At 39.1% G+C, this 24963-nt stretch overlaps 1 protein-coding gene across 6 annotated transcripts in view; it reads left to right on the top strand.

Annotated features, from left to right (window-relative positions):
• Nucleotides 1–24963, top strand: part of NBEA (neurobeachin) — a 672120-nt gene that overhangs the window by 601620 nt on the left and 45537 nt on the right. For all 6 annotated transcript variants that reach the window (XM_070380422.1, XM_070380424.1, XM_070380423.1 and 3 more), the window contains one exon: nucleotides 5170–5322. In XM_070380422.1, coding sequence (XP_070236523.1) covers nucleotides 5170–5322 — 153 coding nt within the window. The remainder of the gene's footprint in view (nucleotides 1–5169; nucleotides 5323–24963) is intronic.

Genomic DNA, 24963 nt, shown 5'->3' with positions numbered 1-24963 from the left:
GGACAAAACCAAAATCTGAAGTGCAAGTAACTTATACATCTGCTTAGCTTAGGTTACATATAAGTTAGTCTAAATATTTGATAAAAACGTTTAAATCATCTGAAATGTCTACATAGATATCCATTCAAACATAAATACCCAAAGTGACAGAACTTTAAAAAAAAAACAAAAACCTGATTACAGGATGTATTTTGATACTGGATAAACTCTATCAACTGAGTGAATAGCTTCAAAAATGTGCTTTGCATAAAGCTGTGGAATGTGTTGTTGCACACATGTTGCCCCCCTTTAATCCTCACATCCAAACTGTGATTTAGTTGCTGTCACATACACAATTGTGATGTATGTGACACATACATCACAATTTTGTATATCAAGAACTGTTTTTTTCTTAAAGCTTAAGAAATTTGCCCAGACTGGCAAGAAGTCTGGATCTCAACTCAGAATGATTTGATCCCAATGCACAGAAAGTTGCACTTCCCCACTGGAAGGGACAGTCCCCAAACTGCCAGCCTGCCAGCCTTCCCTTTCACTACAACTAACTGGTAGCCCTGAGGTAACTGCTTTAACTAACATAGTTTGAAAACCACAGCTTTCAAAACTTTTTACCACTATTTCATGGCAAAAATTCAGGATTTAATGAACATATCGCAATGATCTATTTATTTTTCATTCCACATATATGTATTGAGTACCATTTTTATATGTCAGGCACCATTCTTACAAGTCAGTGGTGAACAGGTGAACAAGAGAGACAAGATCCGTGTCTGGAATTTCCATCACAGTAGGACTCGGGAGCATAAGTAAATTTAAAAAAAAAGAAAGAAAAGGAGACTTGCTACACAGAAAATTAAAACAGAATGAAGTCATACAGAGTTGTTACTGCTTTAAAAGGAAAACCAGAATGTGAGCACAGGGACCTGGATCTAAAGTGTTTGGGCTTGGCTTCCGTCTTTATCACCTATTTGCAGTATAGTTATTAGCAAATCACTTAACCTTAATGTTCATTTCTACAAAGTGGGAAGAATGAGGATACCTGTCCTAGGAAGATTTTGTGAAGATTAAGAGAAAGATGTGAAGTTCTTAGAATAGTGCATGACACAGTAAGATACAAATGATAATTCCTGCTGTTTCAAGATTGAATGACCAGATGTGACATTTCAGCTCTTTGCTTGTCTTGGAGCCCAGACATAGTGATTATTATCTTCTTGGACCTAACATTTAAATCTCAGCGATGAAACTCTCTTATTCATGAAATTTTAAAAAATAAATGTCTTAAGCAATATAAATGTGAGCATAAATTATGTACAGATGCCTTGTATTTATGTATTAAATTTAAAATCAAAATGCCATTTGAAACAAGATTTTAAAACAATAAAATCAAGGCATAAAAACTTGCACCCACTCAGCTACCTTGGCAACTTCTCCCTAGACTTTTTGTGGTTTACTCTCTCTTTCTTTCCCTCCGGGAAAAAGGAAAAAAAAAAAAAATTCCCCAGCTCTGCAACTTTGGTCTTTTGGAGCTTCAAGGTTTTACAAATATGCCGTGCCTCAGGAATTTTTCATATTGCTTTAAAATGTGTCTGTGTGGTTTTTTTTTTTTTTTTAATCTGTATCCTAAAAAACCAAAAGTAACTGACAGAGTGATTCAGGGAGAGTTTCTTCATCCTGTCAAATGTCAAGCCACCAAGAGCTTACACCAACATCTTAGTTAACACCCTAATTTATGACCATGGTCTGGTCGGCCAGATGAGGACCAGAGTGGAGAAAATGTCTCACTTAAGGATCATCCCGAAGGCCCTGATGGTCCTACTTTTTCATGATTGGCCACAATTCAAGCCTTCCCAAGTGTTCCTGTTGAACCCTCCCTAAATAACCATCAGGGCGGAGGTTCCTCAGCCTCACTTTGTTCTCTTTGGTGACAGCCAGCTTCCAGCCTGTTTTTTCTGGAGTTAAATTTCATTTAACTTAAATTAAAGTTAATTTCATTTCATTAAAATGAAAAGGACCTGGTCTTCCACGTTTTCAGATTTGCTACAACTTTTCTAGCATTGTTAAAACCAACTTTTCAAAAATTTAAATTGGACTCTTTTCCACTTCTGAACCTTTCAGCATAACTAAAATAAACAAGATAACATTTTTTAAGCTTCAAAAGTATCCTATCAGGAGATGCAAATTTTATTTCTTCGTGCATCCTTTTTTCTTTGGTTTAATCGAGTACTCCACTAGCTCTTTTCCTATCTTGAAGCATTCTTCCAACCATTTGCATATTCCCCAGAGGATTTCTGGTGATATTAAAATAACTTTGTCTAGCATCTTCAACAGTTTAATATTTAATGAGCACCTGCTGTGTACAGAGTATAGCACCACAAGCTGTGGGGGATTCAACAAAATATAAACCTCACAACATTAGGCTCAAAATCTGCTTTGCCCAAATTGTTATTAATATAAAATCCTAGGCTTCTTATGCCTTTGCAAATATAACTGAATAACATTCAGTGAAATATTAAATAGTATTACAGAGGCATGCAGGTTAATGATAACCATATATATTATATAACCCTATTCCACAGGAAACAATGGGAAATAATATGTACGGAAAACATGAGAGCACCGAGACAGTTGAAGATAAACTGAAACTCTTTGGGCGGTCTAAATAAAAAAATAAATTGTGTTGCCGTATCCATGTGGATGTACAGCATATCCCTCTTGGTCCTTAAGAAAGCTTATGTAGTATAGTTCTGGACACAGAACATGAACACAAACATCCAACAAAAGACAGAAGGGAAATCCCTGACTTATGTGAGCCTCATACATATAAATCACCCTCTACATGAAGCAACTGTGCGAGCTTTCGTTCCTCTCCCCATTTGGGACCATTTGGGAGGCTCCTTCTACTCTGTATCATATATAAAACGGGTAACATTCAAATAGCAATGTTCTACATCTTGAACTAATTTCCCATGTTTTCTCAAACAGTGAACGCGTTAGCCGCTCAGTCGTGTCCAACTCTTTGTGACCCCATGGATTGTAGCCACCAGGCTCCTCTGTCCATGGAATTCTCCAGGCAAGAATAATGGAATGAGTAGCCATTCCCTTCTCCAGGGGATCTTCCAGACCCAGGGTTTGAACCCCAGTCTCCTGCACTGCAGGCAGATTCTTTACTGTCTGAGCCACCCTTTTTATATACCTTTTTATATGCCTGAGCTCCCTCCTCTCCACCTTTATTCTTTACTTTGACTCTTAGTGTCTTGCCTTAAAACAGATGTAACCATGGCAATAGCTCTTCTTTAAAATTATTGCAGTACAAAATCCAAACAGCTTAGGTGGACATAAAACTTCCTTACTCATCTGACTCCGTATGCCTCATCCCTCTATCTTGATCTGTCCCCTAATATCCTACACTCTACGCATACTCAGTTCCTGCCACTCCTTGGCAGTACTCCCTGCTGGTCCCCCTGCCCCTTCCCCATCTTTATCAAACTCAATGTCCCATCTCCAGTGTAATCTTTTCTGACTTGCCAGAGTTGCCTGCTCTATCCTTCCTGCTGCCTCGTGCCTTGTTTGTACTTCTTTCATTATTATTGTGTATTGTAACCACCAGTTCATACATCTGCCCCATAGGCCAGAATATGAATCACTCAAAGGTAAGACCATGTCTGTTCATTATTTGTTTTCTCAGTACCCATCAAAATGTTTGGTATTCAGACTTTACTACGTGAATAAATAAATATTGGGGATTATGTAATGGATTTTGGAAATTTCTGTTTAAATGGCTTAAATGGAAGAAATGGATTCTTAAAAACCTAAGCTCTGCTTATACAGAAAATTCATTTATGTGAATCTGTTCAAACTCTGATAATGCTGGAGAAGTAAACATTATTATATATTTCTTATGGTTCACATTTATCATCATAAGAATGGGTAAGGGTCAATTTCTCACAGAGGATTTGCTCACATGGAAACTCTCTTATGCTATAGCAGATAAATGTTGGTTTTAGTATGAGAACCCATAGAGAGAATGCTTGTGTATGTGCATTTCTTGGGCTGAAGAATCCAATTTATTTGAAGACCTCAGAGTCTGTTCTGTTTTGTTTGTTTGTTTGCTTGCTTGCTTTGTTTTGTGGAGTTTTTATTTTCCTTTCTGTGGCTTGGGGCAGTTTGGGATTTTTTTAATATTTTTATGCATCCCTGTGTACCCATAGTGAGATGCAAATTTTGGTTACTATGCCATCCATGTTGAACATGTTACTCAAATAAATGTTCTTATAATTTTCACAGTATAAAGTTAATTTAACCCTCATCTTGATATTTGTGAAGATTAGTATTTTTCGTGTTTTTGATGGTATACGTAAAAACTGTAGTTTTTCATCTTAATTTCCTGCAGTTTTTTAGAAGAAAGGACAACAGAAATTTTTAAGGTTGTGAAATCAGTTTCTGTGGCATATTTATTCTAAATTTGTGCAAACCACATACTAGACATTGTGCATCAAACACAAGTTTGCCTTGAACCCAATTGTTAATGTCCTATGTGCATACACTAAGTAACACAAGTTGTCTTTGCGTTCAGTTTAAGAGTTTACTATTCAAGTGGCACATGCAGAATATTTAAAACTTAGTATGTTGCATTATCTCTTAGTTTTCTTTAGTGGTAGGTATAAAAATAATTTATTTTGCCAAATTATAAAGTGAAACTCTGAGTCTCTTCATGAAAGTCATGTATTGTAATTGCCAGGGGAGTCAAAAAGAAAAGTAGAAGATGCTGCATGATTTTTAAACAATATTAGCAATATTTTAAACTTTTTTTAAATTTTGGTATTTTAATAGTATTCAGAAAAGTCTGTTGAACAGCGTAGACTTGTGTATATGGCATTGTATACTTGTTTACTAATACTGTTGGGAACTATTGTTGATTCTGTAACCCATTTCTCTTAAGTAATCCGTGGCAAGACAAGATTGAAAATCTTATAATTTGTCAAGCATATTGTTGAAGAAAAATATCTTCTTAGGCTCTTATATGAAGAAAATTAAATGAAGAATAGAATCAAGTAATAAAATACTGGATTTAAGTGAAGAAATTAATTCTGTTATATAGTTTTTATAAATTAATACTTCTGTTCAACTGATTTTTAAAGTGGTTTAATATGCTACATTTTTTATTCCTGGCAGGAACTAATTCCAGAATTCTATTACCTTCCGGAGATGTTTGTCAACAGTAATGGATATAATCTTGGAGTCAGAGAAGATGAAGTAGTGGTAAATGATGTTGATCTTCCCCCTTGGGCAAAAAAACCCGAAGACTTTGTACGAATCAACAGGATGGTAAGAGCAATTTTGTTCTTTCTTGAGCAGTCACAAGGAAGTAAAAAATACTCTGTAGTTTTTTTATGTTTTTGGCTATTAACAAATTTTCATTTAACATCTGTAAATACAAGGTTAATTTTTTGAGAAAAAAGAAAGGATTTTACAGTTGTCTTTTGACAATGTTCTTTATTGTAAAGTGGATTTTCCTTTCATGAGGACTAATAAAGGAATGGTAATTCAGTTATCTTTGCTCCCTTAGGAGAAGACAATCAGATGAGCATCTGTTGACTAATGCAACATATTCTAAAATGCTTGACATTAATACCCATTCCTTATTTTTGTCTACTGGCTGTATCTGTTCTCTTTCTTCACTCATAAAATATTCAAAACAAAATAGTGTACATTTAGAACATACTTATCTGTAAGAAATTGTAAGGTGTGAAACATACCTTGCTGCTACTAAGTCACTTCAGTTGTTCCCGACCCTGTGCAACCCCATAGACATCAGCCCACCAGGCTCCCCCGCCCTTGGGATTCTCCAGGCAAGAACACTGGAGTGGGTGAAACATACCTTAAAGTATCATATCCTTGACTTTAATAGAACACTCATACTGTAAACGCTCTTAGACAGAAAATGCCACTGCTTTTTAAATCTGTATGACAGACATCTGGTGTAAAAGAATGTGTAGATATTGATAGAATGTTTGCATGTGATTATTTTATAGATTTTAACATATTTATCCATATTTAAGGAGATTTTAGTCTCAGTGTGGTTTTGGTATATGGAATTAACTGATTTACCAAACAACCTCTCTAGTGTTCTTTTTCTGGTTCTTGGCCAATTGAAGAATTAGATCAATAAACTCAATGACCTAAAATATATTTTTAACCCTGTTTCACTCCCAGTTTTTTCCAGCTATCCCATAAATATGTTTTATTTCGTTTTGACAGTATATTTATTTGAATTAGAATCCAAATAATGCCCACATATTACAGTGGATCTCATATATCCCCGAGTCCCTTCTTTTGTAAGAGCTGTGTAATTCACATATATCACACAGATATAATTCACATACCATGCAAGTAAACCATTTAAAGTTAAAAAAAAATGGGTTTTAGTCTATTCATAGAGTTCCACAACCATCACCACAGTCAGTTATGAACATTTTTATTATCCTGTAAAGAAACCCAATTCCCTTTAGCATCCTCACAATTTCCCCCATTCTTCCAACCAGCCCTCGGCAACCACTGATCTACTTTCTGTCTCTATAAAGATTTGCCTTTTCTGGATAAACAGGATCAGAAAATATATGATCCCTTCCTCTACCCTACCCCTGATTTTGTGTCTCTTTTTGTCACAGTCAGTCAGTCACATGCTGCCTTCAATTTTAGAGCTATCTTTTCTGTCTCTAAGACATATTTTACTTTCAATATACTTACTCTAGAAAGTTGGTACTGAGGCAGTAGACTCGGTTTAAAGACTCATTTAACCTATCTTCAAAGTTACTAAATAGATCATCTGTAATTTAGTCTCATCCTGGGGTAATATCTTGTACACACGCATGTGTGCTCAGTCATGTCCGACTGCTTGTGACCCCATGGACTGTAGCCCACCAGGCTCCTCTCTCCGTGGGATTTTCCAGGCAACAATCATAGAGTGGGTTGCCATTTCCTTCTCTAGGGGATCTTCCTGACCCAGGGATGGAACCTGTGTCTCCTGCATTGACAGGCAATTTCTTCACCATTGAGCCACCTGGGAAGTGAGGTGATATCATGTAGTACCTAAATTTTTTGTAGGATTTCTCTCACTTCTCAATCTATAAATTGGTACTTTTGGATATATGTTGTCGTTTTACACTATCTTCTTAAGCAAGAGATTTCTCTCTTTAATTTATCTTTTAATGTGAAGGATTTATACTTTAGTGATGCATGTTTCTAAGAATCTGCTTATTTTTAGAACAGGTAGTCCATAGTTACCACAGTACCCTTACATATTTGAATTCGTTATTGTTGTCATTTAGTTGCTAAGTTGTGTCTGACTCTTTTGTGATCCCTGTGGACTGTAGACACCAGGCTCCTCTGTCCATAGGATTTCCCAGGCAAGAATACTGGAGTGGGTTGTCATTTCCTTTTCCAAGGGATCTTTCCAATTCAGGGATCAAAATCGTATCTCCTGCATTGCAGGTGGATTCTTTACCACTGAGCCACCAGGGAAGCCCCACATACTTGAATATTGACTATGATATCAATGTAAAGATACTGCATCTACAAATTCAACCCTAGAACCCGCTACGTACTGAGTGATTTCTGAGTTGAGTGATTCTCAGTTTCTCAGTCATATCTGCCCTGGTGCCTGCAGTAGTATTTAGTCACCAAATATTTGCTGAGTGAATCACATAGAGGTAGTAAGGATTTTAGCATGTTGTCTCAGATCAGATCAGTCGCTCAGTCATGTCCGACTCTTTGCGACCCCATGAATCGCAGCACGCCAGGCCTCCCTGTCTATCACCAACTCCCGGGGTTCACTCAGACTCACGTCCATCGAGTCAGTGATGCCATCCAGCCATCTCATCCTCTGTCGTCCCCTTCTCCTCCTGCCCCCAATCCCTCCCAGCATCAGAGTCTTTTCCAATGAGTCAACTCTTCACATGAGGTGGCCAAAGTACTGGAGTTTCAGCTTTAGCATCATTCCTTCCAAAGAAATCCCAGGGCTGATCTCCTTCAGAATGGACTGGTTGGATCTCCTTGGAGTCCAAGGGACTCTCAAGAGTCTTCTCCAACACCACAGTTCAAAAGCATCAATTCTTCTGCGCTCAGCCTTCTTCACAGTCCAACTCTCACATCCATACATGACCACTGGAAAAACCATAGCCTTGACTAGATGAACCTTTGCTGGCAAAGTAATGTCTCTGCTTTTCAATATGCTATCTAGGTTGGTCATAACTTTCCTTCCAAGGAGTAGGCGTCTTTTAATTTCATGGCTGCAATCACCATCTGAGTGATTTTGGAGCCCAGAAAAATAAAGTCTGACACTGTTTCCACTGTTTCCCCATCTATTTCCCATGAAGTGGTGGGACTGGATGCTGTGATCTTTGTTTTCTGAATGTTGAGCTTTAAGCCAACTTTTTCACTCTCCACTTTCACTTTCATCAAGAGGCTTTTTAGTTCCTCTTCACTTTCTGCCATAAGGGTGGTGTCATCTGCATATCTGAGGTGATTGATATTTCTCCTGGCAATCTTGATTCCAGCTGGTGTTTCTTCCAGTCCAGCATTTCTCATGATGTACTCTGCATATAAGTTAAATAAACAGGGTGACCATATACAGCCTTGACGAACTCCTTTTCCTATTTGGAACCAGTCTGTTGTTCCATGTCCAGTTCTAACTGTTGCTTCCTGACCTGCATAGAAATTTCTCAAGAGGCAGATCAGGTGTTCTGGTATTCATATCTCTTGAAGAATTTTCCATAGTTTATTGTGATCCACACAGTCAAAGGCTTTGGCATAGTCAATAAAGCAGAAATAGATGCTTTTCTGGAACTCTCTTGCTTTTTCCATGATCCAGCGGATGTTGGCAATTTGATCTCTGGTTCCTCTGCCTTTTCTAAAACCAGCTTGAACATCAGGAAGTTCACGGTTCACATGTTGCTGAAGCCTGGCTTGGAGAATTTTGAGCATTACTTTATAGGCATGTGAGATGAGTGCAATTGTGCGGTAGTTTGAGCATTCTTCGGCATTGCCTTTCTTTGGGATTGGAATGAAAACTGACCTTTTCCAGTCCTGTGGCCACTGCTGAGTTTTCCAAATTTGCTGGCATATTGAGTGTAGCACTTTCACAGCATCATCTTTCAGGATTTGGAATAGCTCAACTGGAATTCCATCACCTCCACTAGCTTTGTTTGTAGTGATGCTTTCTAAGGCCCACTTGACTTCACATTCCAGGATGTCTGGCTCTATGTCAGTGATCACACCATTGTGATTATCTGGGTCATGAAGATCTTTTTTGTTCAGTTCTTCTGTGTATTCTTGCCATCTCTTCTTAATATCTTCTGCTTCTGTTAGGTCCATACCATTTCTGTCCTTTATTGAGCTCATCTTTGCATGAAATGTTCCTTTGGTATCTCTGATTTTCTTGAAGAGATCCCTAGTCTTTCCCATTCTGTTGTTTTCCTCTATTTCTTTGCATTGATCGCTGAAGAAGGCTTTCTTATCTCTTCTTGCTATTCTTTGGAACTCTGCATTCAGATGCTTATATCGTTCCTTTTCTCCTTTGCTTTTCACTTCTTTTCTTTTCACAGCTATTTGTAAGGCCTCCCCAGACAGCCATTTTGCTTTTTTGCATTTCTTTTCTATGGGAATGGTCTTGATCCCTGTCTCCTGTACAGTGTCACAAACCTCAGTCCATAGTTCATCAGGCACTCTATCTATCAGATCTAGGCCCTTAAATCTATTTCTCACTTCCACTGTATAATCATAAGGGAATTGATTTAGGTCATACCTGAATGGTCTAGTGGTTTTCCCTACTTTCTTCAGTTTAAGTCTGAATTTGGCAATAAGGAGTTCATGGTCTGAGCCACAGTCAGCTCCTGGTCTTGTTTTTGCTGACTGTATAGAGCTTCTCCATCTTTGGCTGCAAAGAATATAATCAATCTGATTTCGGTGTTGACCATCTGGTGATGTCCATGTGTAGAGTCTTCTCTTGTGTTGTTGGAAGAGGGTGTTTGTTATGACCAGTGCATTTTCTCGGCAAAACTCTATCAGTCTTTGCCCTGCTTCATTCCGTATTCCAAGGCCAAATTTGCCTGTTACTCCAGGTCTTTCTTGACTTCCTACTTTTGCATTCCAGTCCCCTATAATGAAAAGGACATCTTTTTGGGGTGTTAGTTCTAAAAGGTCTTGTAAGTCTTCATAGAACCATTCAACTTCAGCTTCTTCAGCGTTACTGGTTGGGGCATAGACTTGGATTACTGTGATATTGAATGGTTTGCCTTGGAAACGAACAGAGATCATTCTGTCGTTTTTGAGATTGCATCCAAGTACTGCATTTCGGACTCTTTTGTTGACCATGATGGCCACTCCATTTCTTCTGAGGGATTCCTGCCCGCAGTAGTAGATATAATGGTCATCTGAGTTAAATTCACCCATTCCAGTCCATTTCAGTTCGCTGATTCCTAGAATGTCGACATTCACTCTTGCCATCTCTTGTTTGACCACTTCCAATTTGCCTTGATTCATGGACCTGACATTCCAGGTTCCTATGCAATATTGCTCTTTACAGCATCGGACCTTGCTTCTATCACCAGTCACATCCACAGCTGGAATTCTTTTTGCTTTGGCTCCATCCCTTCATTCTTTCTGGAGTTATTTCTCCACTGATCTCCAGTAGCAATCTGGGCACCTATTGACCTGGGGAGTTTCTCTTTCAGTATCCTATCATTTTGCCTTTTCACACTGTTCATAGGGTTCTCAAGGCAAGAATACTGAAGTGGTTTGCCATTCCCTTCTCCAGTGGACCACATTCTGTCAAATCTCTCCACCATGACCCGCCCATCTTGGGTTGCCCCACAGGCATGGCTTAGTGCTGTCTAGTCAGGTCCAAACTAGTGAAATAAAACAAATCTTTTCACTCAGGCAAGCAAAGTAGCAAAAATTGTTGGACCAACTTTTCTCTTGCTCGTGCTGTTGATTGAACTGATTGAACACAGGTTTTCATGTGGGCACTGATAATTAATAAGTGCCAGTTCAGTTCAGTTCAGTCACTCAGTCTTGTCCGACTCTTTGTGACCCCATGACCTGCAGCACGCCAGGCCTCCCTGTCCATCACCTTCTCCCAGAGTTCACCCAAACTCACATGCATCAAGTCGGTGATGCCATCCAGCCATCTCATCCTCTGTCGTCCCCTTCTCTTTCTGCCCCCAATCCCTACCAGCATCAGAGTCTTTTCCAATGAGTCAACTCTTCGCATGAGGTGGCCAAAGTATTGGAGTTACAGCCTCAGCATCAGTCCTTCCAATGAACACCCAGGACTGATCTCCTTTAGAATGGACTGGTTGGATCTCCTTGCAGTCCAAGGGACTCTCAAGAGTCTTCTCCAACACCACAGTTCAAAAGCATCAATTCTTCGGTGCTCAGCCTTCTTCACAGTCCAACTCTCACATCCATACATGACCACTGGAAAAACCATAGCCTTAACTAGACGGACCTTTGTTGGCAAATATCTCTGCTTTTTAATATGCTATCTAGGTTGGTCATAACTTTCCTTCCAAGGAGTAAGCATAATAAGTGCCAGGTGGTTATATTAGAGAGAGATTGACTTGGGGTTTAAAAGTTTCCTGGCTCTGGAATTTAAGCTCTCCCATTTACTAGCTTCATTGCCCTGAGCAAATTATGAGATATCTTTTGTCCTCGTATGTCTCATCTGTAAGGTGGGAATACCTTATATATGGTATATAAGGTATATATATACCTTATATATATTTAAATAAAAATGGTATTTTTATTTAATAAAATAAAAAGCATTTTATTAAAATGCTTTTAATAAAAAAAGCATTATTTATCATAAAATTTACTTGTATAATGATTTTTAATATATTTACCGAGTTTTGTGACCATCACCAAAATCTAATTTTAGAACATTGCTTTTACCCCAGAAAGAACCTGTGCCCACCCCCAACCCCAGACAGCCATTAATCTTTTTTCAATTTCCTTGGTTTGCCTCTTCTGGTATTTTACTTAAATAGACCCATATAATATGTGTTGTTTTGTTTTTGACATCTTTCACTTAGCGCAGTTTTTGAGGTCTATCCGTGTTGTAGTGTGTATCAATTCTTTGTTCCTCTCTTTCATAACGATACTCCACATTTTGTTTATCCATTCATCAGCTGGTGAACTTTTGGGTTCTTTCCACTTTGGGGCTGTTAGGAACAATGCTACTATGAGCATTCCAATGGACGTCTCTATATGGACAAGTTTTTTTCCTTTCTTTGGGGTTTATACCCAGCAATAGAATTGCTCAGTTCAGTTCAGTCACTCAGTCATGTCCAACTATTGGCGACCCCATGGACTGCAGCATGGCGGGCCTCCCTGTCCATCACCAACTTCTGGAACTTGCTCAAACTCATGTCCCTCACATCGGTGAGGCCATCCAGCCATCTCATCCTCTGTCATCCCCTTCTCCTCCTTCCTTCAATCTCTCCCAGCATCAGGGTCTTTTCCAGGGAGTCAGTTCTTCACATCAGGTAGCCAAAGTATTGGAGTTTCAGCTTCAGCATGAATCCTTCCAATGAATATTCACGGATGATTTCCTATAGGATTAACTGCTTGGATCTCCTTGCAGTCCAAGGGACCCTCAAGAGTCTTCTCCAACACCACAGTGCAAAAGCATCAATTCTTTGGCATTCAGCTTTCTTCATAGTCCTGCTCTCACATCCATACATGACTACTGGAAAAACCATAGCTTTGATTAGATGGACCTTTGTTGGCAAAGTAATGTCTCTGCTTTTAATATGCTGTCTAAGTTGGTCATAGCTTTTCTTCCAAGGAGCAAGTGTCTTTTCCTTTCATGGCTGCAGTCACCATCGGCAGTGATTTTGGAGCCCATTATATCTACTACTGTGGGGAAGAATCCCTTAAAAGAAATGGAGTAGCACATAGTCAACAAAAGAATATGAAATGCAGTACTTGGGTGCAATCTCAAAAATGACAGAATGATCTCTGTTTGTTTCCAAGACAAACCATTAAATATCACAGTAATCTAAGTTGTATGCCCCAACCACTAATGCTGAAGTTGAACAGTTCTATGAAGACCTACAAGACCTTATAGAACTAACACCCAGAAAAGATGTCATTTTCATTATAGGGGACTGGAATGCAAAAGTAGGAAGTCAAGAGATAACTGGAATAATAGGCAAATTTGGCCTTGGAGTACAAAATGAAGCAGGGCAAAGGCTAATAGAGTTTTGCCAAGAGAACACACTGATCATAGGAAACACCCTCTTCCAACAACACAAGAGAAGACTCTACACATGGATATCACCAGATGGTCAATACAGAAATCAGATTGATTATATTCTTTGCAGCCAAAGATGGAGAAGCTCTATACAGTCACCAAAACAAGAGCAGGAGCTGACTGTGGCTCAGATCATGAACTCCTTATTGCAAAATTCAGACTTAAAATTCAGAATTGCTGAGTCATGTGGTAAATTTATGTTTAGCTTTTTACAAAATTAGCTGTTTGCAAAGTGACTGTGTATCTTGCATTCCTACTAGCAATGTATGACTGACTGTTCTAGTCCCTCCATATCCTCTTCAACACTTGTTATTTTCAGAATACAGTGCTTCTTCAAAATAAATCTGTATAATATCATTGTAAACACATATTATCAACCTTCATGTTCAGTGTACTAGGAACTAGAAGGATTGTGTATAATATGGTGAAGTAACTGTTTCTCAAACGTTTGCTTTCTCTCTCCAAAAGAATAAGTTTTATAACTAAAATATGAGAAATAAATACATGTGCATTTCTGAAAATGGCATAAAACATATTTATTATAAGTAATAAGTTCCAGTTCATAGGTGGCTCAGTGGTAAAGAATCTGCCTGCTAATGCAGGACATGAAAGAGACTCGGGTTCAGTCGCTGGGTTGGAAAGATCCCCTGGAGGAGGAAATGGCAACCCACTCCAGTATTCTTGCCTGGAAAATTCCATGGACAGAGGAGCCTGCCGGGCTACAGTTCATAGTATCACAAAGAAGCAAATACAACTGAGCACATGACAAGTTCCAACTTGGTTTCTTGAAGAAATGAAAGAAGCAAAGCACCATATTTTTTCTCTATTTAAAAACAATTCTTGGTATCTTTGAAGCATTAATGAATATCATAAAGCTTGTGAACTAAACCTATTCTGCATGGAATGAAAGATTTTACACAAAATTCTGCTTATTTGGGAAAGTCAAACTGCCTGCATCTTGGTTCTGTGAGGCACGACGAGGCAGTGCCAGGTTGAGTCAGTCCTTTATAGGAAGTGCCTAGCCAGCACACAGTAGGCGGCTTGAGAACGGGTTATTCTCTGGGTCTTCTTTACCTGGGTTTTCCTTGAAGGGACTCTATAGGCTAGAAAGGGAAAGCTACCACACGCATCAGCAAGATTCTGTGTCTGTAGCCACCATTCTTGGTGTATCAGAATTGAGCCAAAGGCCAGACCCAAGCTGCTGCCTCTAGGAAGATTCTCAATGCATCAGAGCTATCCAGACACCTTTCAAGTGTAGCTGGTGTGTCTAACAACTGCTCTCCTGTCTCAGGGTCTCCTGTACTGCTTTTCTTTAAATTGAAGTTTTCCTTAACAGCATTCTGTTCATAGTTTCCTTTGCTCCAACTTCTGGTCCATTTTCCCATCATACTGATGGGAAATGATCATACTGATATTATGAAGAAATAGTCATCTGTGTTAAAACTGGAAAACGTAAGCAGCTATCTACCTCTCTTCTTTTTTGCTGAAGAAATATTTACCTGATGAATCTTTCTATAATATACAAAGCCTGGGTGGTAATATAAAATATAGAAATATTTAAATTTTCATGAGTTTTCCATGAATTCTATGAATACAACATCCATTTTTTAATATTATTTTGTAATATTAAAAGTTTCTGTCTTTATACTGGCTCTGAAGCTCATACAGGATTTAGTACTTATGAAATGGGTTTAGAGAAAACGTACTTTAGTATATTTATAACTTGGACTGGGATTATCTTCAGTGATTTGAAGGAGTTCTTTGTAATGAGCGTAAGGTAAAAAATGAAAATGTCATATAGCCCAAAGAAATGACACTCACATTACCACAAAAGGCCTTCAGCTCTCATGTGGATTAGTATTCTGCATCCATACAAAGGAACATTCCCTCCTTCTTCTATCAAGCTGTCGTTAACAACTTCAAGGCAAAGTAGACAAAAATAATGTTGTAAAAAGAGATATCATTGATTATAAATGATCAGTTTCATTATTCTATGCCAACAATTAAAAAGGCATTTGATGCGTTTGTAGAAGTCTTTACATCCTGACAGCTTCATTTCCTTTTCTTATTTTTTTTTTAAATGAAGCAGTACTTGGATTTTTTAATGATATGTTTCTTTTAGTCCATTTTTTTTAGTTATAATTGATTGCAGTTGTTTGTATTTTGTAAATATGGTGACAAGCTTTGTGTTTCACTGAAGAACTGTGACATTCAAAATTTGGTTTCATTAGCAAACCTGGAAAAGTGATAGAGACACTTTGAGTAGGCATTTCAATAAATTCTCAGTGCACTGAGTTCATACATCAAGAATCGGTTTAATTTATCCACATGAAGCTAGGCTGATTGCAACCGACGCACTCATGAAACATTAATAAAGCACTGTGTTCAGTTCTAACATGATTATAATCTGACCTCCTCACAAAGGGCAGAAATAGAAAGTATCTCTGATAACATTACCCTAATGCTGGGTTCATCAATCATAATCTGCCCTTTCTTAAAATTTGTTTTAGAAGAAGGGCTTCCATGGATGTGCACTGCTAATCTCCCCAGCCCTCCACTCAGTGTGTTCCTGGTTGTCTGCAGAGCAGGCGCGGTGCACTGAGGCAGAGAGCACAATGCCATGGCGTTCTCCTTTGAATGTATTACATCCTTTATAAAGTGTCTTTTGTAATAGGTGAAAATCGGCATTTAGGGTATATTGTACCTTGCTCAAAGATGAAGTTTAGCAAATAGCGTAACATAAGAATTACTGGCAGTCTTGAAAAATAGATAGGGCTTCCCTAGTGGCTCAGTCAGTTAAGAATCCGCCTGCAATGCAGAACACCCAGGCTCAACCCCCCTGGGTCAGAAAGATCCCCTGGAGAAAGGAATGGTAACCCACTCCAGTATTCTTGCCTGGGAAACCCCATGAACAGAGGAATCTGGCGGAACCTACAGTCCATGGGTTCCAAAGAGTCGGACATGATTTAGTGACTAAATCAGCACCATTGTGATAGGTACATTGTGTGTGAGTGCCCGCCCTGCCACCTGTTAGCCAGGACACTCTGGACGAATAGGGTATCCTTATCCCTCGGAGCTTTAGAGCATCCTTATCTCTGAGAACTGGGGGTTTGCGGGTCATGTAACCTTTGTTGAGAACCAGCTCTGAACAAGGATGGAAAACACAGAGAAGATGTGCTCATGAATCGTACTCTACATCAAGCTAGAGTAAAGCCTGATTTAGGGATCCCTTCATTTACCCCAGTCTTCACACTGCCCTGGGCTCTGGAGCCATAAGTGTGAGCAGCAGAGCCAGTGGCCATTCAGAAGGTCACCCTCTAGCTAGGAACCCACACGAGTAAACAGACAGGCTCAGTCAGCGCTCAGTCAGCAGGTAACTTCTGAGAGCTCCAGGTGCTATTTTGCGTGTTTGGGGTATAGTACCAATGAACAGAGAGAGATCTCTGCCCTCATAGAGCTTACTCTCGATCAAAGAGAGATGGACCATAAACAGAAATTAATAAGTAAGGTACCTGGTGTTTTAGCAGGTGATCAGTACTGTGGAAAAAAAGAAGTAGCGCAAGGCACAGGGATCACAAATATGGAAGTGGATGTCAGATTTTACCTGTGTTCTGAGAGGATCTCTCAGGCTGCAGTTATGGGAATGAATTCTTCAGGCACAGGGTAGCATCAGGCACATCTGTTGGAGGTACTGGGAGCGGGGATGGTGACTTGGGCCAGCACAGTAGCCGTGAAGGTAGAAAGAAACTGATCAGCTCTGGAGAATTTTTAAGTTAGAGCCAACAGTTTCCCTCTGCAACTTCCTTGCAGTGGCCATTTTCCTTCAGATTTCTCTAGTCTCACAGAGTCAGATAAAGAAAGGTTGGGAGCCAGGTGTACAGAGTCATAATGGCTAGAGCAGCGAAGAGAGAGCCACCGCATTTTGGTGCTCCTTTCTAGGATGAGGGGAAGGGGAGAATGGGCCGGGGTAGGGGGCGGGGTTAGTGCCTATCAGGTTTAACAGAAATTTGAGCATCAGGAAAAGCCCAAGTCAACATGTTTATCTTCTACCAAACTGTGATCGTTTTTAAATACATGCCTTACTTATCCATCTGTATATCCTTCAAGGCTGGCGCCTGGCATGCAGTAGGTGGGCTGTAGGTTGGGACCTGGCTCACTTTGATTATTTGCATTTCAGTGGGATGTGCTGGAGGTCAGAGATCTTGCCTTGTTTGTTGAAGTCTCCCTGGGGACACTTCCTGTTACATAAGAGGTGCTCCATATGGAATGAATAAATGATGAATGAATGAATGGTCCCCCTGGTTGAGATCTTCTTCCTTCAGATGCCCTTACAGTTCACTTCCTCCTTGTAGTCCTTAATTGTCACAAACTCAAGGACACTTTCTATGACTACCTGCTCTAAATCAGCAATCCGCTTCCCATCCATACATATCTCTTGACTTTCTTTTTCCCTTAACATTTATCACCTCTCGACATACACTCCATCTCACTAATAATCTTGGTCTTAGTCAGTCTCTCTCTGACAAGGATTTTGGCTCTAATCCTAAGATCTGCAGTAATGTCTGGCACATCACAGATCATAAATCAGTATTTGTTGAATGAGTGAATGAATTTCTTTCCCACTCACCCTCACTTCCTGACATTCCTTCCTTCTTTTGGTGACCAACACATCTTTCCCATAGTTTAAATAATCACCCGATAAATATTTATTATTTAATGCTGATTAGGAGCTATAGGAAATGGAATAGAAGTATTAGACACAGTCTCTACATTCCAAATGCTTTGATTCTAATTGAGGATGTAGTGCGTGCGGCCTGTTTGAAACAATTAAGTGTTAATCAGTAATAACCCCATTCCTTTGTCTAGCACTTTACAATTTATATGCAAATTGATTTTCACAAGTAAATTTGTATGCATTATTTACTACATTAAACAAGAGGGTACTCATGATAAGTGTCATAAAAATTCATAAAAGACTTCATAGACTGAGGTGGAGAACTCAGAAAATGAACATTGGACTTGAGTGAGGATGTCTCGGACTTGAAAAAGCAGCAGCAGGATGAAATGCTTTCATGTTAAGGGGAAAGGATCAACAGAGGTTCAGAGGTCATACCAGCTGCTATGTGCCCAGGGCTGTAAATTATGCTGCTGGAGCCAAGGATTTGTATCTAGAAGCCTAAAGAAATAGTGGGAGAGGGTGGGATCAAGGTTTGAAAGGTCTTAGGGGTCAGGGAAAGTTTACACTGAATGTGTTTTGCTAGGAGGAGCCTTGGAAGATTTGAAATCAAGAATGACAGTAAGAGCTGATAGTTTCAGAAATCTGTTCTGCCAGCAGGGTGCAGGACCTGGAGTGGAGGAGGAGGTCAGAGGCTGACAGTAGCCCATGTGGAGAGCAGTGAGAGCTCAGGCTAGGACCATGCTAGCAGGAATGGAAAATAATGCAGTGCATTATACACCCAGAAAGCAATCAAGTAAGAGAATAATTTAAGCCCTCCAAAATAAACATTTAAAACAAACTCATCGCTTCATGGCAAATGGAAGGAAGAAAAGTGGAAACAGTGGCAAAGTTTATTTTCTTGGGCTTCAAAAGCACTGCCGACGATGACTGCAGCCATGAAACTAAAAAACAGTTGCTCATTGGAAGGAGAGCTATAACATACCTAGACAGCATATTAAAAAGCAGAGATATCACTTTGCCGACAGAGGTCCATATCGTCAAAGCTATGGTTTTTCCAGTAGTCATCTACAGATGTGAAAGTTGGATCATAAAGAAAGCCGAACGCTGAAGAATTGATGCTTTCAAATTGTGTAGGAGAAGACTTGAGAGTCCCTTGGACAGCATGGAGATCAAACCAGTCAATCCTAAAGGATATCAATCCTGAATATTCATTGGAAGGACTGATGCTGAAGTTCCAATACTTTGGTCACCTGATGCAAAGACCCAACTCATTGGAAAAGACCCTGATGCTAGGAAAGATTGAAGGCAAAAGGAGAAGGGGGTGGCAGAGGATGAGATTGTTAAATAGCATCACCGACTCAATGGACGTGAATTTGAGCAAACTGAGAGACAATGGACAGGGAAGCCTGGAATGCTGCAGTCCATGGAGTCTCAAAGACCTGGACACGATTTAGCAATTGAACAGATGTTATGTTTATTTAAAATAATTACAGTCCCTGGTTTCAGAACTAAGATCCTGCAAGCTGCATGGTGCAGCCAAAAAATAAATAAGTCTTTCGCTATGTCATTACTATAACTTCAATTTAATCATGAAGAGAAGCCAGCATAGACACTACAGAAGAAGTAGCAATATGAATTTGTCGTTGTCCACCAGTATATATGCAACTCTATCTGGTTAGATTTTCCAGCATCAGAAGCAGATTTTTGAGGCAATACAAGAAAGGGCTGGGAAATGTTCCTCTTCTAGTCTAGAAGAAGAAATAGAAATTCGATATTCTTAAATAGAAGAATTCTGAAGAAAATAACATTCTCTCCTCACAGTTAATTCCACTAGCCTCGTTTCCTTTTTCATAAGTTTCTGAACTGCTTTGTCCTAAACCTACCAGAGAAAGAGTTCTGTGCAATCTAATATCCACGGGACAATATGGAAATTAGAATTAGGTAACTATTATTCATCTAAGAGATATCCTCTCTGGTTCAAATCTCACTCTTTATTTCCTTCCTCTCAGATCCCCAGGGTAGAATTATGGATTGGGAATTGGTTTATCTGGGCTTAAAGCAATTGCTTCTGCTTTTAGATATGCAAGGAGAGAGTAAAACAAGCTATTAAGACCATTATAACCCTAATAGCTTAGTAATCAAGTATTTCTTTCTGTTTTTCAATTGTGTTTGCAATAAAATCTTGTTTCAAAGTCCAAAATAGGTTCATGCATGAAAACACAGTTCTAAAGAGAACAAATAAGTAGATATAGCATGTATTTACTAACAGATTAATACTGTTCAAAGTTCAGTTAATCTCAGTGTCAGGCTTCAACTTTAGATAGGTCTTTATGCTTTAATTATGTGATATCTAAAATTCGGTTCTTAGATACACATTTGATTTAGAACCAGACTTAACTTTTAAGTGTTTTGACTGGATTTTCTTTTCTTTTTCTTGCAGTGATTAGCAAGACAATCTGTAAGACCGTCTGTTTAATCTGTTACCTGATTATTCCTTTGTCATTTAATTTTATAACCCCCCCCCAAAAAAAAACCTGAGGCTAAATTAGTTATTGTTTCTTTATTAATTGACTCAACTATCTAATGTATAGAATAGGGTAAGTAAGTACAGGCATAGAATTTTTTAATGTAATTAAAGATTTTTGTAGAGAGCCATGAGCTAATAAGTTTGAAAACTGAGATGAAATGGATAAATATAAGGAAAAATATCACATGTCAAAATTGGCACCAGAAGACCTTACAAACCTTAAAGAAATTTAAATAGTAAATCTTTCCAGCCCCCAGAATATCCAAGGCCATATTATTTTATAGGTGAATTCTACCAAATTTTTAAGAGATAAAGAATTCCTTTCTTAGGCAGATTATTCTGTTGCAGGAAAGGGGGACCCCTTTCAGGGCCCGAAACTGGGCTCTTGTCTAACACTCGGAAATGAATTGTCCGAGGAGACACATGTGCTGACAAAGCAAGAGATTTTTTTGGGAAAGGGCACCTGGGTGGAGAGCAGTAGGGTAAGGGAACCCAGGAGAACAGCTCTGCCGCGTGGCTCGCAGTCTAGGGTTTTATGGTGATGGGATTAGTTTCTGTGTGGTCTTTGGCCAATCATTCTAATTCAGAGTCTTTCCTGGTGGCTCACGCATTTTTCAGCCAAGATGGATGCTAGTGAGAGGGATTCTGGAAAGTGGACGGACTTGTGGTGTCTCCTTTTGACCTTTCCCAAACTCTTCTGGTTGGTGGTGGCTTATTAGTTCTGTATTCCTTACCAGGATCTCCTGTCATAAAACAACTCATGCGAATGGTTACTAAAGGGCCGTTTCAGTCAGTGTTCTTCCCCTAACAATTCTAGAAAACATAACAAGCGATTCAGCTCATTTTATGAGACTACTGGGATCTTGATTCCAAAGTAGTTAAAGGGAAGGAAAGGAAAAAATTAATAGGGCTGATTCATGTATGGATATAAGTGTGAAAACTATGGGTAATAATATCATTCTAAGTAATAATAATCTAAAACCCAGTAACTCTAAATCTATGTTAAATGTGTGTGTGTGCATTGACCCTTTTTTTTTTTTTGCATTGACCCTTTTAAGATCAGAGAAAAGATAGTGATATCCCATGTCACCACTGTTTAATATAGTTCTCAAAGTTGAAAACAATTCTATAAGAAAAAATAAAGATATTAACTAGTAAGAGTCACCAGGAACATGATCAATTTATAGACATCAATATCATTTTACTACATCATCTATAACTGAGTTTAAAATATAATTTTTAAAATATTATAATTGTATCAAAATTTACAAACTTCCTGGGAATTAACTTAACCAGAGTTACCCATGTCCTTTATGTTGTGGTCTATGTGGGTTGGAAAAGAATTTCCAGACACGAAACAGAATGAGAGGGAATAAAGTTTATTAAAGTGGAAGATGCTGTTGGAACAGCCAGCTAGCTCAAGGGAGAGCCAACGTTGAACAGGTGTCCTTAGTCCATTTTTAGAGCCAGGGTACAAGGGAGCAGGATAGGGGTCTTGAGGATCATGTGCTGATTGTATGAGGCACGTATACTGGGTGGGGGAAGACTAAGGCAAATACCTTCTCCCTATGGCGTAGGGTGATGGACAGGGAGGCCTGGCGTGCTGCGGTTCATGGGGTTGCAGAGAGTTGGACACAACTGAGCGACTGAACTGAACTGAACTGATGGGGTAGGAAGGGAGACAGGTTATACTGCTCAGGAGGACTTGAAATTCATTAATAGTTAACAGCATGGGGAGGGAAGGATGATAGGGTCTGGTTTTTTCCATTCCTACATCCCAAGGCCCTCCTTGGTTTGTTTTTGTTTTTGTTTCTGTTTTTTTGTCCTTGGGACACCACACTTTATAGAGAAAATACTAACTTCTGTATGTAACAAAGTACTTAGAAAATTATCTGTTTAAATAAAGAGACATTCTGAGACCATGGATGGGAAAACCTAATACCGATTTTCTCAGATTAACCTATAAATTTATCATAATCCCAATCAAAATTATTTTGATGTATCTATACACTTATTGTGAAAGTTACAAGAAAGAATTGTTGTTGCTTTGTCACTAAGTCATGTCTGACTCTTTTATTACTCCATGGAAGTAGCCCTCCAGGCTCCTTCTGTCCATGGGGTTTCCCAGGCAAGAATACTGGAGTGGATCACCATTTCCTTCTTCAGGGGATCTTCCCGACCAGGGATTGAACCCAGGTCTCCTGCATTGGCAGGTGTATTCTTTGCCACTGAGCCACCAGTAAAGCCCACAGGGAGGAATAAAGGTCCACAAATAGCTTAGCTGGCTCTTAAAAGGATGAATCTACCAGATATTAAGATATCTAAGACATAAAGATAAATTAAGATAACAGTAGAACTAAAAGGTTCAAAGAGCTGGGGACACACACATGTCTAGACAGATAAATGTCAGGGTGGGAACATAGGTGGGTAGATGATAGATAGAAGAGGGAAAAAGCAAAAGGGAAGAAGGGTTGTATTGCTTTTTCTATTAGGAAGAATATTATATTAACTAAACAACAGAAGTTTTATATCTTTGTTTCAAATATACAAGCATTAAAGATGACAGTGCACATTGCTTAAGAAAAGTGTGTTTGTTTAATAGATGGTATTGGAAAAACTGACTTACTATAGTAACAAAAATTATACTGGATCTCTACAGCATATTAAAAAGCAGAGACATTACTTTGCCAACAAAGTCTGTCTAGTCTAAAGCTATGGTTTTTCCAGTTTTCCAGTTTTATGGTTTTTTCTCGTATGGATGTGAGAGTTGGACTGTAAAGAAAGCTGAGTGCCAAAGAATTGATGCTTTTGAACTGTGATGTTGGAGAAGACTCTTGAGAGTTCCTTGGACTGCAAGGAGATCCAACCAGTCCATCCTAAAGGAAATCAGTCCTGAATATTCATTGGAAGGACTGATGCTGAGGCTGAAACTCCAATACTTTGGCCCCCAGATGCAAAGAGCTGACTTGTTGGAAAAGACCCTGATGCTGGGAAAGATTGAAGGAAGGAGGAGAAGGGGACAACAAAGGATGAGATGGTTGGATGACATCATCGACTCAATGGACATGAGTTTGAGCAAGCTCCGGGAGTTGGTGATGGACAGGGAAGCCTGGCATGCTTCAGTCTACGGGGTTGCAAAGAGTTGGACACCACTGAGCAACTGAACTGAACTGATCTAATGCCACATATAGTGAAATTGAACTCTAGATAGATTAAAGGCCAGTATGTGAAAAGTAGGGCTTCCCAGGCTACCCTAATGGTAAAGAACCCACCTACCAACTCAGGTAGATGTAAGAGACACAGGTTCAGTCCCTGGGTTGAGAAGATCCCCTGAAGGAGAACACGTCTACCCACTCCAATATTCTTGCCTGGAGAATTTCATGTACAGAGGAGCCTGGCAGGCTGCAGTCCGTAGGGTTGCAGAGTTGGACATGACTGAAGCAACTTATTGCATGCATGCATGCATATGAAAAGTAAAACCATAAATATAACACAGCTGACACATCAGAATATAGAAAGTTATTTTAGTTACTTTAAAACAAAATCCCAAGATCATAAACATAAAGAAAAAAGGTTTGTTGTTTCCAAATTAAGAATTTCTATTCAACAAAGAACAACATGGATAAAGTTAATAGACATGTGACCTTTGGGAGAATGCATTGCAAAATTTGATGCCAACAAACTACTACCTGAAATATATAAAGAATTTCTGGGAAAAAAAAAACGTAAAGACAGGAACTTTCAGAAAAGAATGGGCAAAAAGCATGAACAGAAAATGTACTGAAGAGGAAACCCAAATGGCTGACAGCATATTAAAAAACATGTCAAACCCCTCAGTAATCAGAGGAAAACAAATTGTAACAGCAGTGAGATACTGTTCTGAATCTGTACACAGGCTAATATTAAGCTCCTGGACAATCCCAGTTGTCAGTGGGGATGTGGCCATGTAGACACACCTTCATGCACTGCTTGAGGGAGTGGACAGAAACAGCCAATCTACACTGATGACTCAGACTCAGTTTATGCATATCTAGTGCAGGGATGTATCAGTCCTGCTCCAGCTTATGAGTCCCAAGAAATTCTCATAAAGAGTCAGACAGGGATGCAGGAGTGGGCGTTCGTCACAGAGCATTGTGTCACAGCACATTGGAGGCAGTCTAGTGCTCACTGCTGGGGAAGTTCTGAGCAGCCCCTGAAAACAGTGGATTCGCTATGCCTAGCCACACAGCTAGATCCTAAAAAACAAGGCTAAGTGAAGAAAGTAAGAAACAATGAAATCTGTAACCCCACTCCATTTTTGTGAGTCAAAAATACACACCAAAAAAATGTTTGTGTGTAAAAAAAATGTAAAAAAAAAAATTACGTGTGTAATGTTTTATAAAGACACATGCAAACAAAAGGAGAAACATTAAACACTATAGCATTGCCCATGGCAGAGGAAAATGAAAG

This window comes from Bos mutus, chromosome 12 (genome assembly GCF_027580195.1).
Source record: "Bos mutus isolate GX-2022 chromosome 12, NWIPB_WYAK_1.1, whole genome shotgun sequence".
NCBI classification, from domain to species: Eukaryota; Metazoa; Chordata; class Mammalia; order Artiodactyla; family Bovidae; genus Bos; species Bos mutus.
This window is presented reverse-complemented; position numbering and strand designations above follow the sequence as displayed.